This window comes from Cariama cristata, unplaced genomic scaffold, assembly GCF_000690535.1.
Source record: "Cariama cristata isolate BGI_N322 unplaced genomic scaffold, ASM69053v1 scaffold13064, whole genome shotgun sequence".
NCBI lineage: Eukaryota > Metazoa > Chordata > Aves > Cariamiformes > Cariamidae > Cariama > Cariama cristata.
The window spans coordinates 45,381-59,370 of record NW_009613577.1 but is presented as its reverse complement, the minus strand read 5'-3'; the positions used below and the strand labels follow the sequence as shown (position 1 = coordinate 59,370).

The window sequence follows — 13,990 nt, the reverse complement described above, 5'->3', positions numbered from 1 at the left end:
CCTGCTGAAAACATGGTCCGAAAATAACCTTTCAGAGCAAAGACAGAAGAGACACAATTGGATTGGAAGTTAAATCAAAATCAAGGGGAGAAGGAGCCATTACTGTCCATGAGGCTGCTGGCATGTCTCAGAACATTTTTCTTTAATGATTTTAATTAATAGTGTCCTAGTGCATAAGACATCCTGAAAATTAAGCTGACAGTAAACAACAGTAAAAGTGGGAGCAATCCAGTTCACTTGTCTGGATGAATCAAACGCTGAAGTCAAAGTTGATGGTGCAAAGTTACTAAATTCCTCCATTTTGTCTTTTGGTAGCTGAGGTAAAAAGGACATAGCTTGTTTTAAACAAGACTTTTGATCTAACTCTGCACCTTTAAGTTGTTTCCACTTGTGCCTTTGCTGGATTTTACTTTTTTGCCTCCTTTGGAGCTTCTTTACAAAAGACTGGACCAGAGGGTCTGTTGTCCTGTTGTTCCAGTTTTCAGTCTGGCAGCCTCCTTCCTTCCCTCCTCTCAGCATGCTTTACGCCAAGACTGTTGCTGGGGGCACCCATGCCTGTAACAAGACAGTAGCCCTTCACAGACCTGTGATGAAGACTCCATTAAATCCACTGCCTTCATCCCAGGGAGGGGACAGAAGGGATGTCTCGGTGGGAAGGCCGCGTTCTCCAGATGCAAGCTACTAGATAAGTGAGAGAGTTTTGCTGGAGTTGGAACTGGGAACGTCCAAAGCATTTTGTGCAATAGTTACATGCCCCACCCGGCTCCGTCTGTGACAGAGCGATGAAAAAGAGGGCAGAAGTTCCTTTATCACACCTCGCTCTTCCTTGCAGCCCAGCAGGGCTGTCAGGGAACCACAAACACAGGTGTCAGATTTGTGACCCTGTGGAAGAGGCCCCCGTCTTCCCTGGTACATGCATAGCTAAGCTTCTGCTGGGTTAAACAGTTCCGTTTTCTAGTCTACGGAGAGCAGAGCAGCTGTACCTTTCACCTGGCAATGCAGGGCTCTTGTTGCTCACCTGCAGCCAGGTAAAAGGGACAGTAGGGACCCCATCTGCTACTCTGTTCTGGTGCCCCATGCCAAGTGAGCAGGCTGTTCCAGAGCTATTCTAACTGCTATTAAAATGGTCGTTGTGTAATACGCTCGCTTCTTCATATCTTAAATCACTTTCTTAACAGAGGCCTGGTGTTTGATACCCACTATGGAAACCTGTTGAAAGTTGATGCCTATGGGAACCTCCTAGTGTGTGCACATGGCTTTAATTTCCTCAGAGGGTGAGTGCTGACTCTTGGCCATTCTTTTTGACTTAATACATTCTTTTGTGTCATTGATCCTTGGGGCACCCATTGTATAAGGAGTTGCAGGGACTACACTAACAGCAGATGTTGTATCGGTGTTCCTACAGCTCCAGGATTGACTGGGGATGCCTTGAGGGTCCCAGACACAGCAACAGCCCAGGGTGTTTATAGAGGAAAGGTCTGTGCTGGCACAGGCACATCTGTAGTGTGCTGGGAACAGAAGAAAGTTTGCTGTGGGAAGGGGTTGACGGGATAATCCAGGGGCTGTTCCCCTGTTCTGGCACAGTTTAACATCAGCAGCTTGTCAGTTAAGACAGAGTCATTGCGTGAGGGCTACTGGGAGCAGAGGCCTGTGCCTCGTGAGACTGTTAACTCCACAGCCGTTGCTAAGAAAGTTCGAGGGCGTGAGCTGGCTTGGGGAAGGAACAATCTTGTATTTCTCTTGCCCCAGAGAAGGTGCTTTAGGAGGCAGAGGGGACCGCAGTGCTACATGCCTGATGTGTCCCAGCAAATGTGGAATAGTTGGAAGGCAAGCACAGGCCAGCTCAGGGCCCCCAAGGTGACAGGGTTTGTCATTGCAGGCCTGTAAGTCCTTGCATCAGGAAGCCAAAATTTAGAAAAAACCCTTGTATCTGCACTCGAGTTCCTCTTTGAGTCGGAGGTGATCTTCAGAAGCTCCAGAAATGAAGGAAACCATAATAATTAAATTACTTTAGTCATCGCCACCCTACTGATTAATTGCAGAGGGCCTGAGGCAAGCCTCCCGCAGCACAGCCATGCACTCCCCTGCTGCAAGCTGCCTAGGGGAGTGTAAAGCAACGCATGGAAAGTGGGGGAAAGTTTAAGAAAAGCAAACAATGAAAGTGCAGATGATTTAAGGCATCCTTATAGCCAGCAGCACGGGGCTTAAGGTCGAGTTGTGGACTCTCCACCAGCCTGTTTTCCTGTGTGGGCTCTGCTCAATTTGCTGACTCAGCGATGAGGGCTTTGTGCCCGACTCTGCTGGAGCCAGCACAGTAAAGGAAGCGGCAGTGGATGCAGTTTTGCTCCTGCGCCGGTTGTGCACGTGGGAAAAGCTGGGTGTTGATTAAAGCACAACAGACTCTAGGTAACGGACCCCACTACAACTGTATTTTGCAGGTCAGCACATTTTATCCTCATTATTTTTTGTGGTTTCACTCTTCTCCACCTTATCTGTTCTCAGGCCTGAAACACGGGATCAATATCCAAATAAATTTATCCAGAGAGATGACACAGATAGGTTTTACATTCTGAACACATTATTCAATCTACCAGGTGAGTCTAATGTGAGCCAACACAGGCCTGTTTCTGTGCCTTTGAAGCCAGTACAGCTTTGCTAATGTTGTACTATACTTATCTGTTGTGGGTTTTGGTTTTTTCTTTACATGAACTTCCTTCTTTTGGGCACAGGGCCTCAAGTTAGCTGGCCATATGATGTTTCCCTTGTTTTAAAATCTTGCTTTGTTTCTTTGCAGAGACCTACCTATTGGCTTGCCTAGTGGATTTCTTTACTAACTGTGACCGGTACACTAGGTACGTATTCCCTCCGATTCGAACTGCTGATGGTACAGTAAGATTGTTATTATAAAGAGCAATACAGCACAGATGGAGCTGTTCATAATATTAGTGGAGGCCACTCAAGTGGTTTCAGCGGGGAAAAGTTCAGACCTCTTATTCTTTTGACATTAAGAGAATTTAGTGGTGATGGTATGATCTGTGTGTACGACAGAGACTGGTTATGAGGCTTTCCTTCACAGGGTATATCAGTATCACCATACTGACTGACACTGGTATTTGGACCAGGTTCTGAGACCTCACACTTATTACAGGGTGATTACAGGGTGATTACAGGCACCAGACAGCTCATTTTGAACCTGTGTCCATTGGAGCCATGTTTGAACTGGTAACAGAAAGGCTAAATTTCCTCAGCCAGTTACCACAAGTCCCTCATGTCATAATTGAGGACTTTGTTCACTTAAAGGTGAAATGCTCAGGCACGGTGTGGTGTAAAAGGCTGTTTGTGCAGCATGAATATTTACTTAGCTTTCAAATAGGTATAAGCATAAAAACAAGCTGTGGTTTGAACTGGCAAATGTGGATGCTGCTGTTCTGCTGACTCATGTGATGGGTCATCTTTTCATATTATGTGAGTGGAAGGCAAAGGTTTAATGGGATTTTACCTGGGAGCAGAGGGACTGTTTATGCTGACAATCCATCAGGTGAGGTACTCTTTCTCAGGACAGGCGTGATGATTGCTGTTATAATAAATACAGCTCTGTTTAATCTTCCTTGATTTCTTCTGATGCAAACTGTCATGGGTGTTTCAAAGATACCTCCACAGTATCTTGTAGAGGAAATTTCTCATGTTAACTCTAACTGTTTAATACAGAAGTGGTTGTTCCTCTCAGCAGCAAGTACTACATTTAGTTGATTTCCATGGCACCCGCTTCTTTACTGTTGGAAAGAGGGAGAGAGAGCAGCATTCTGCTTACTTTCTCAGTACCAGTCATCTTTTGTAAAATGCTGCAAACTGCACAGTCTCAGTCTTTTTCCCTTCTTGTAATACTGTGAGGGAGAAGTAAGAGTTGCAGTCACAGAAAGCGATACTACTGCTGTGGAGGCAGAGGCCTGTAGTTAGGAACTCGCATCCTAAAATTTTAAACAAATGTTCTTGGGTAACACGCAGATCTTGTTAAACTCTGGTTGTAGCCTTCTTTCAAGTCTGAGCCACATGAAGTAGTAAATAAGAAACCATTATGGTAAGATGAAAAACAAGCTCCAAACTTTGAGCTTGTCTCTCTCCTTGACATGTTTCTTACCTGCTGTAATTGGCCACCGCAACCTCTCTTCTTTCTCCTCACAGCTGTGAAACAGGGTTTAAAGATGGAGACCTCTTCATGTCCTTCAGGAGTATGTTCCAGGATGTCAGAGATGCTGTTGACTGGGTTCATTACAAGGTGATTGCGAGAACTCCTTGGGGCGTGTGTAGTTGTTACTGAGTTAGAGGGACTGGTTTGTAACTCATGAGTTAAGATGTGTTATTCCACTTTTGGGCAAGAGCCCTGCTTTGCCGCCTAGTGAGCAAATAATAAATTGCAGTTGTATGTAAGTCACGATCCCAACTGCCCTCCTAGTCCTGGAACATAGCCATCTTGGCTTCCTATTCCTTTTTATTGTGCCCAGATTCCATTTCTGTACTGTAATTCATGGGTTTTAGAATGTGATGCCACAAGAATATTTGCACTTACAGTCCACAACTTGTACATTGTCCTAATTATTAAAACACCATTTTACTGTAAATGGTTTACCTTGGTACTATATTATGTTGTCTGAAAAGTACCTGCATTAATCAGAGAAATACATGAACTCTTACCTATTTAGAGAGGAGAGGCAGTTCACCCTTTTCACGCACTTGTGCACAAATTTAGAATATAATTTTGTAAGCGTGAACATCTGGTTAAAGACCTGGTTTTCTTGTTCTTCCTCATTCAAGAGGTCTGTTGGGGTGGGATGGAGAGCCATCACAGGAGAACACTGCTCACAATTATACTTGTGGTTGTCCTTTTAGCCATGCAGAAGTCAGGAATCTATTTTTCTTTCCTTACGCAGTGTTGTGTGATACATGTTGGAGTTGGCCTTTGAGTAAAGCATTATGGTCAGTGTTGGAGACAGGTCGTTGACTGTCTTGTTTGGTATGGCAAATCTATTTTTTGTTTGTTTCTATTGTATTCCCTTCTGAAAGGGTTAAAATGCTGTTGAAGTGGATTATTTACCATGGTGAGGGAATCGATGGATCACAGAGTTTGTGATGGTCCCTGCTACTCAAAGCCTCTCATCTCTAGAGTCACTGGTTCAGATTCGCCCTGGTTTGTACTTTCACAGCATTTTAAAGTGTGAAAGTTGGCATTACTTTGATGTCTCTTACATCATAAGTTTCCACTGCCTCACTGGGTTCTGTTGTTTCTATTTCAGGGATCGCTCAAGGAAAAGACCCTTGAGAATCTGGAAAAGTATGTGGTGAAAGATGTAAGTGTGATGTTACTTTACTTGTGCTACGTGACATTCTGTACTGAGTAAGCAGGCAAGAAATAAACATGCTGATTTGCTTTACTAAATCACAAAACAGATAACGCTGTGATTTCTATTGTAATAACCAAAGACAAAGTGGAAAGTTCGGATGCAGCCTTTATTCTGAGCCAGTGATCCACGTGATTTCGTATTCATGTGCACGTTTTTTACATAAAATATAAAAGCCAGAGGAATTGTTACCACGGGACACAGGTGAATACACTGACAAGGCTCACGTTGTTTCTTTTGGTGGTGAAAGCAACTGTGTTCACTGCCCACGTTTTCTCTGCCCAAGCTGACCTCTTTTTAAAAAGCAGCAGATGAGCGTCTTCTTAGACAAAAGTATTCCTTAGCCATCCAACAAAAATGTTACACGTGTTTAACCATGAGGGACTGAGGGAAAGATCTGGAAAGGCTCACCAATGTCCAGTCTCTTGATAGCCCCAAAATGTGTCTTCAGCACATCTAATTGAGCAAGCTCTAGTGGTTCCCTTACCTTTGCCCTCTCTGCCTTGTGCAAGGCCCCTCTGGACCACTTACAGTATAATTATTCTTCAGTTCAGATGAGCTCTGTGGTAGAGTATCACTTTAAAGCAGTTAACCTTGTTTCTAGTTACACGCCTGCAAAATTCTTAGGAAACCGTTCTGTGAGGTAATCAGCTACTCTGGCAATAGACTGAGATTTATGATTCAATAAAAATAGCCCCAGAATAAATTCTCCCTAATTTGAGGTTGGAATTACAATGTGCTCCAACTTGTGGCTCGTGTGGGCTCAGATTTCACCTGCCTCTGGGCCCATTTTGGGAATGTACTTGGAGCTGGAGGAGCTGCTCCAGCATGCCTGGCACAGAGCAGATCGGTGGGAGCAGGACAGCGTGTCTGGCACTGTGGTTGGCAAAGGCACCGCAGCCCTGCTGAGCCCTTCTGCCTCACCCCCCTCCTCTGGGCTGTGCCCTGGAGGAGTGTTACATGGACCGATGAGCAGCTTTCCTGGCTCTGGCCAGTGCAAAACAGGTGACTTTGCTTGCTTGATGGTTTGATTTCCTTTTTTTTGTCTGGTGGGATCATAGTTGAGAGTGTTTTGCCCATGATGAATCTCTGTTAAATTTTGTGTGTGACTTGTATGTCCCTTGGTTTTCAGGGCAAGCTGCCACTGCTGCTCAGCCGCATGAATGAAGTTGGGAAGGTGTTTCTCGTCACAAACAGTGACTATAAATACACAGATGTAAGTGCTGCTTGAATTGTTGTGTTGGTATATAATGGAATAAGCAAATGCCAGCCATTCATTTGTATGGGTTTTGGTAGGATGTCTTCTGGTGGAGAATTGGGTGTTTTCTAGAGAATCTAGGTGTAGGATGGTTTAGTGGTGAATGCAGATTAGGTCTTGGGTCATCTTTTGTAGTCCTGGTTCTGCTACTGACCTAGTATGGGCCTGGCTTCAGTCCCTCTGTGCCTCACTCAGTTCCTCAGCAATTAAAAGGCTGAAAGAGAAAGTGATACGCATTTTAGATTTCAGCATCTTTTAAAATGCAGAACGTCCCTTTCAAGTGAGATAGTCTGAGTACAGACAGGTCACTGAAGGCCATGGTCCTGGAGAGGTCTAAGAGCCAGGAAGGGCTGTCTGCTCTGTAATAGGAATAAACACGGTTACTTCAGCTCCAAGAAAATGCCAGGATGTTGCGACAATGCTAATCCAAAGATTTATATGACATTTTAAAGCATTGCAAGATATACTTGAAACAGTGTGCAGATTTCTGAGGCAAATTTCTTCTTTGATTATAAAAATGACTAGTTTAATTCCTGTCACTTTAAATTCCATCCATTCCATTTTGTCTCTAAATCTTATGCTGACTGTGTGTAAAGCCTGAAAATAAAGTTCTGTAACCTGAAAAGACGAAAGTGGCAAAGTAGGCTTCTATAAACTACACAAATCATAGAATCATAGAATTATTTGGGCTGGAAGAGACCTTTAAATGTATGTTTAAAAATACATCTTTGAATACTTTCTTTCTGTCTTTCAGAAAATTATGACTTACTTGTTTGACTTTCCACATGGACCAAAGGTATGTGATTTCTGGACTGCAGTTCTGATAGAAACTGATGTGCCTAATTATCTGTGTAGCTGGAAAGCATTTTAATCCTGCTTCGTTGGCTGCATGGGATTAGTTGCTTTAATCTGGTTAAAACACACTTGCTGTTTTGTGTCCTATTTGAATGGGATCAAAGCAAATACAATATAACAAAGAGAAAAGAGGCATCATCTAGTCTCAAACAATAATCTGTGTTAATGATAACATTATTTTAGTGATAACACATTTTAACTGTAGTATTTTGCAGCCAGGTTTCTTAGAAATTTTGCACAATGTTTTAGATGTTGTTAAAAAAACCTTGATGGAAAGGAAAGAGTTTTGTAAAACAGCAGAAACATCTATGGCTGATTGCGCCTTGACTATGGTAACTCCAAAAGTTTTAGTCTTGCTTTTTCTGGTTTTCTGAGGTCAAAACTCAGCTGTGCAGCTTTTGGAGAGAGGCTTATGAGCTGATTTTATACTGCTTTTTCAGTCTCCCAGTGGGAGGCTATCTCACGCTCAAAAGATGTGTTTTCACACTGTGCTCTAAAGGTAGAAGGCGGCTAAAGGAGAAATTTTCAGAACATGGAAAATCACCACAACCAATAGCTCAAAAAACTCCTTGCTGTCTTGATCTCAGAAAGAGTGGAAGCATGGAGCAGAAAGGGCTCGTGAATGGCCAGTGTCCTTCGGGCAGGGCTGTGATTCAATGCTGTGCACTGTGGAATAGAGTCCAGGCATTTTCCTACTCTTGGCAAACGTACCAGCGTGGCCTTGTAAGCTGAAGCCATGAAGTCGCATGCATCTGAATCTACACAGGATATCACCTTCAGAAACAGTGGCAGCAGTGTCATTTAGAGCATCTCTTTACACAACAGCTGTGCTGCGACATGGACGTTCAGTGCAGTTTTCCTATCTCGCACCACATCCTCAATCCTCACTGTTAGGCTGCATTGGGATGGGCGTGCCACAAAAGGGAAGTGCTTTAGGAGGTGGCGCTGGCAACCCAGCTTCGTACCACAAGAGGCACAAGCTGGGGGATTTTGGTGGACCAGCAGTGTCACAAGGTTATGGCTATGGACAATGACATTCTGGTTAAATTCCCTGTGGTTGATTCTGTTGTGCCCGATTCTGGGGTTTGTTTTTGTCTTTGCAGCCTGGGAGTGCCCATCGGCCATGGCAGTCCTACTTTGACCTGATCCTGGTGGATGCACGAAAACCCCTCTTCTTTGGGGAAGGCACTGTGTTGCGGCAGGTGGACACGGTGAGTGGCGTATGGAGGGTACTTCTATGGCTGGAAGGGCTTGTGCACCTCCTGTGTGGCATCTCTTCACGGCAATAGGCAACACAGTGTTTAGACAGGACCTGTCCTAGAGACGGTGGGCTGGCTTCTCCTCTTAGTGATTCCTGAGCAACCCCATCACCTGGGGCACAGCAGAGCTTGAGGCTTTGCTGGCTTCCCTAATGTACCGCAGGCGGCAATGGGAAAAGAATGTGGAAAGCCACTTCGAGGCTGCCTGGGAGTGAGAAGGAGACAAAGAGTAAAGTATCAATAGGACAGAAAAGATCCAGACCATCAGCTGTTCTGTACTAACACAATGTCTCTTTCTTCAGGTGACGGGGAAGCTGAAGATTGGTACCTACACCGGCCCATTGCAGCATGGCATCGTGTACTCAGGAGGTGAGGCAAGAACCCTTCTTGTCCTGTGGAACGGCTCTGACGTACCTTCTTGGCCTTCAGCCACCCTGGCTGTGAGAGGATTGGGCCAGGTGCTAGGCAAGGTTGTGTTTCCCAAAGCACGTTGTACCGTGCCGTCTGCACGCTGCAGCATAAGCTCTCTGTCATCATTGCTGGCCAACGCAGGGAAGAAATGGACCTGTTCCTCCTCAAATGCCCTTTTCTTCCTTGCCAAGGAGGGTCTTGGAAATGCCGCTGCAGGGCTTGTGGTGGAGGAGAAGCTGCATCTGGCCTAATGCAATGTTCCCAGCTGTACTTGCAGTGCTGCCACCAGTCTGACCACGCTTGGAGGGTCCCCTCAGCCAGGGAAGGGCAGTGGGTGGATAGACAGGGCTGTCTGCGATGCCCAGGGCTCCATTACTCTCACATGGGGTGGGAGGCAGCATGGCCCCTCTGCTGCTGCCATTCATGTGGAGCTGTGAGTGGGCAAAGCTGCCCCTGGGTGAACCCCTAGGTGGGTGGGCCGTGCCCTGTGCTGCTGTGGCCAAGCAGGGATGCTGTGTTTAGCAGTGGGGGTTTCTGGGAGAAAAATGCACCTGCTCTGTCCCTAACCCTGGCCCTCTGAAATGAGCCACACCTTTCCTTCTGGCCCCCCATCTGAGATGTGCCATTCTTCTTTCAGGCTCTTCGGACACAGTCTGTGACCTGCTGGGGGCCAAAGGGAAGGATATCTTGTACATCGGAGACCATATCTTTGGAGACATCCTCAAATCCAAGAAGCGCCAGGGCTGGAGGACCTTCCTGGTGATCCCCGAGCTGGCACAGGAGCTGCACGTCTGGACAGACAAAAGCGGTCAGCAGCTGGGCAAACCCCGGGCCAGGCTCCGCTCATCCTTGCCTGGTGCTATGCCCCTGAGATCACCAGGGCAATAGGGGTGCAGGGGAGAGATCCCCCTGGCTTGCCACTTCTCCTTTCGGCCCTTTTTCCCTGGGTCTGGGTGTTGGTGGCAGGAGCTGGGGCAGCTCTCCATGGGCTGGCCTCGGAGTCCCAGGCCTTTCCCGTGTTCTTTCCCAGGCTGCTTGCACGTGATCAGCCAAGCACTGACTTGGCCGGGTGAGAAGCTGCAGCTGGGTGGGGTTGCGTTGTTCCTAGTCCATACCCTGCCCCAAAAACTCCTCTCCCTCTGCCCATATGGAGCCATGGCTTCCCTGGTAAAAAAGTATCTGACAAGACACCTGGGTTATTCTTCCTGTAATGCCTGAGCCATGACTGCTCTCCCATCTGCAGGGAGTCCCTGCTCACCAGCTGCTTCCTCCTCCTTCCTCCCGCTCCCTCTGCTGCTCTGCTGCCAAAGTGCTGTGTGTTTCCCATCCTCCAGCGCTACTGCTTTTCTCCCAGGTTTGCCCTTTGGTGTGTAAATAAGTCTGGGGGTTATGCAAGTTGCCCCATGGCTGGTTGGAAGGTTTTGATGAGGCCTGTGAAGGTTCAGCCTCAAAACCAAAAGGGGAACCAGAAACCAAGCCCAAAGCTCTGCCAGTGGCACAGAGCGCGATTGAACCCTCCCTGCATAGTGGCCATGAGGTGCTATGCTCTTTGATGCAGTGCCCCTCCAACGCCATGGAAGGGGATCGGGCAGGATCGTGGGTTTGCTTTCAGCCCTTTCCATTTCAACAGTTTACTTACCTTTTTCCCCTTTCTTTTGTGGATTTTCCAGCCCTTTTTGAAGAGCTGCAGAGTCTGGACATTTTCTTGGCCGAGCTGTACAAGTGAGTGTTCAAACAGTGGCAACTTTCCTGCTGTCTCCCCCAGCCTAGTGACGGCTCGTGAGCGGCTCTGACGAAACCTTGGGGTTGGGTTAGCAGCACTGATGCCGGAGCTTTGACTCGGGCCTGGGCTCTGCCCACGAGACCAACCTTCCCCTCCAGACCAGCCTCCCTCCCCCGAGCCCCCATCCCACAGCATCAGGTTCTGAAAGGCATTTCACACCTGTATTTACCTTCTCGCCTGTAACTAGGCATCTGGACAGTAGCAGCAATGAACGCCCTGACATCAGCTCCATCCAGAGACGCATTAAGGTACCAATCATAAAAAAATCCCTTTTCATCCTTTTGGATCCCAAAGGGCTTGACAACCCAGCCCCACTGCTCAGCCCTGAAATGCTTTGCTCTGCCTTTGGGTGGGCACAGCAGGCTTGGCAAAGCCATTCTGTCTTTGGGGATGCAAACGGAGAAGCTTCTCAGCTCGCTGGTGTGACTGGCACTCCTGAAAGGCAGCCTGGTCTGGAATAGGGTCTCCTTCCTCATGCACCCAGCAGCCCTGACTGACAGTGCTCACTGCTGCAGAAAGACGTGCTGGCACAGACAAGCTTGGAGGGGGCTGTAGCCTCTGGTTCAGCCAGCCTTCAGGTGCCAGCCTCGGGTGGGTGCCCCTTGCACCCACTGCTGCCTTCCCCTCTGTTAGCTGGGACTTGGCTGTGCTCTGATGCCGTGGGATACGAGCACAGAAGGCCTAGCTGGAGATCCTTGCAGATCTCATGTAGCCCCCAGCCCTCAGTGCGCTCCACTTCAGTGTTGTCATGGCTCTGCACTGCTGCCTGCCTGGCCCAGGATCTAACCCGCCCTTTGCTTGTAGAAAGTGACCCATGACATGGACATGTGCTACGGGATGATGGGGAGCCTCTTCCGCAGTGGCTCTCGGCAGACCCTGTTTGCCAGCCAGGTGATGCGCTATGCCGATCTCTATGCAGCCTCCTTCATCAACCTCCTCTACTACCCCTTCAGCTACCTCTTCAGAGCCGCCCACGTCCTGGTGAGTTGCAGACCCCAGGGAGGCGGGCAGGGGTCCCAAAGGTGCCTGTGCTTGTGTTCGTTAACACTTCTGCAAGCTGCAAGCACCAGGAACGGCACCTTGGAGGGCTAGGTGGCATTTGATGCACGGTGGGCCAAAGGGTCACATTCTGGGGTTTGCTCTCCATCTGTCTTGGACAGATACCCTGGGACTGGGACACCCCTTGCCATCTCCCTTCTCTCTTACATGTGCAGATGCCACACGAGTCCACGGTAGAGCACACGCACGTCGACATCAATGAGAAGGAGTCGCCGATGGCCACACGCAATCGCACCTCAGTGGATTTTAAAGATTCTGACTACAAGCGGCATCAACTGACCCGCTCCATCAGTGAGATCAAACCGCCCAACCTCTTCCCTCAGGCACCTCAGGAAATCACACATTGCCACGATGAAGATGACGATGAGGAAGAAGAGGAGGAAGAAGAAGAGGAAGAGGAGGAGGAAGAGGAGGAGGAATAAGAAGGAAAAAGCAAAGCATCTCTGAAGACAAACCGTGACTCTAGCAGTGATCAGGAACGGATTCCTTTGTTGGAGCCCTTGGGGTAATGGGTTGAGGGGGGGTGTGATTCTTGCAAAGCCACATTTTGAAAGTGTCCAGAAATTTTTAACAAATTAACACTAATTAGGAGGAGACCCTTGTTTTCAGTTTTGCAGACGGTTCAAAAAGCTGATGGATTCTGCCTGGGTGGTGCATTCAGACTGGACTGCCCGCCTGTGCTGTCATGCTGCTCCCATTACATTTAGGGATGCTGCATGTTTCTCCCTTTCCTATGATGTGTTTCATCTGATTTTCATTTGAACGGTGTCCTGTGAACGGTTTTTGCCATTTGTTACATTTGCTGTGGAGAAGGAAGGGATGTGCTGGGCCCTGCAGGAGACAAAATGATCCAAATCCTCCTGCCCATTGTGTTGCTGCCCTTAACCCTCTGCTTCTGGGTTACAAACTCCCCCAGGGTGTTGCTGTGGCTTCCAGCACTTGGTTTACCCTCTGCTTTGCGTGAGTTTCTCTGTGTAAGTGGTTCGATTCCTCCAGCCGTCACTGACGGGGGTGGGATTCCAGCTCTTGCATATCTGCAGCTGTACACGTTTCGGCTTGTAGGTGCTTGTCATCCTCTCCCAGTGTTTCAAAGCTCTCTTTCATCATCGGCATGTGATGCATGATTTCCAACACATTTCTCAAACAGCTGAGCCGCACACTGTGTTCTCAACTCCTGTAGTTTCAGCAGTAAATATTAACCCGGGAGCTTGAAGCTACTGCTTTAGCATTACGTTAGTCAGGTTTTTTTTCCTACTGCCTATTACTGACCTTTCTGTCTGCTCAGCTTTAAGAAAGTGAAGCATCCCAAAGACAAACCCAGCCACCATCTGGAGTGAAAGGGCCCGTTATTCCAGGGTGCTGTTGGCCACGCGTGTCTGCTCTAAACTAGGGAACAGCATGTGCCACCGGGCCAGCCCCACAGTGGGAGCCGGGAAACTCTGCTGGCAGCTGCCCTTGTCTTTGGCTTGGTGCGGAGCAAGCGGGGCCTCATCGCAGGTTGCGGTGGGCAAGGCTGCGTCCCCGGCCAAGGAGGGTGATGGCTGCAGGCTGCTGTGCAGGCACCAGGGGTGTCCCATGGGGATGGGCAAGCGGTCCTTGGGCCTGAAAGCCAGTCCGGGGAAGGCATGGGACCGGCACGCAGCTGGGCAGCAGTGCCATGCGGTTTTCCTCCATGTCATGGGTGCAGCCTCCCTTACTCCAGCCTGTGCCGTTCGCTGTGAAGGGATTACGACGAGGGCCCTCTTGTAACAAATTTGACTATTATTTCAGTACCATAAACTCATTTTAATTTTTTTTTCCATTTTAACATACCTTAGGAGAAAAAAAAGAAAAACCAACCACACCACCAACATCTGAGCAGGAAACGCTGCTGCTATAGTGGCAGTTGTTCAAGTCAATAAATGATGATGTTTCTAAGAAATGCCTGGTGCTTCGTGGTGCGTCGCTGAGATGGTGAGGGCTGTGCCGG

General features: G+C 47.9%; 1 protein-coding gene across 1 annotated transcript in view; it reads left to right on the top strand.

Moving 5' to 3' along the window:
- Positions 1 to 13,538, top strand: part of NT5C2 (5'-nucleotidase, cytosolic II) — a 41,833-nt gene extending 28,295 nt beyond the window's left edge. The window contains exons 4-17 of the mRNA XM_009699085.1: positions 1,179 to 1,274; positions 2,503 to 2,594; positions 2,795 to 2,852; positions 4,183 to 4,276; positions 5,292 to 5,345; positions 6,529 to 6,612; positions 7,409 to 7,450; positions 8,613 to 8,720; positions 9,071 to 9,137; positions 9,817 to 9,987; positions 10,850 to 10,901; positions 11,150 to 11,210; positions 11,767 to 11,943; positions 12,177 to 13,538. Coding sequence (XP_009697387.1) covers positions 1,179 to 1,274; positions 2,503 to 2,594; positions 2,795 to 2,852; positions 4,183 to 4,276; positions 5,292 to 5,345; positions 6,529 to 6,612; positions 7,409 to 7,450; positions 8,613 to 8,720; positions 9,071 to 9,137; positions 9,817 to 9,987; positions 10,850 to 10,901; positions 11,150 to 11,210; positions 11,767 to 11,943; positions 12,177 to 12,443 — 1,423 coding nt within the window. The 3' untranslated portion in view covers positions 12,444 to 13,538. The remainder of the gene's footprint in view (positions 1 to 1,178; positions 1,275 to 2,502; positions 2,595 to 2,794; positions 2,853 to 4,182; positions 4,277 to 5,291; positions 5,346 to 6,528; positions 6,613 to 7,408; positions 7,451 to 8,612; positions 8,721 to 9,070; positions 9,138 to 9,816; positions 9,988 to 10,849; positions 10,902 to 11,149; positions 11,211 to 11,766; positions 11,944 to 12,176) is intronic.
- The last annotated feature ends 452 nt before the right edge of the window (positions 13,539 to 13,990 follow it).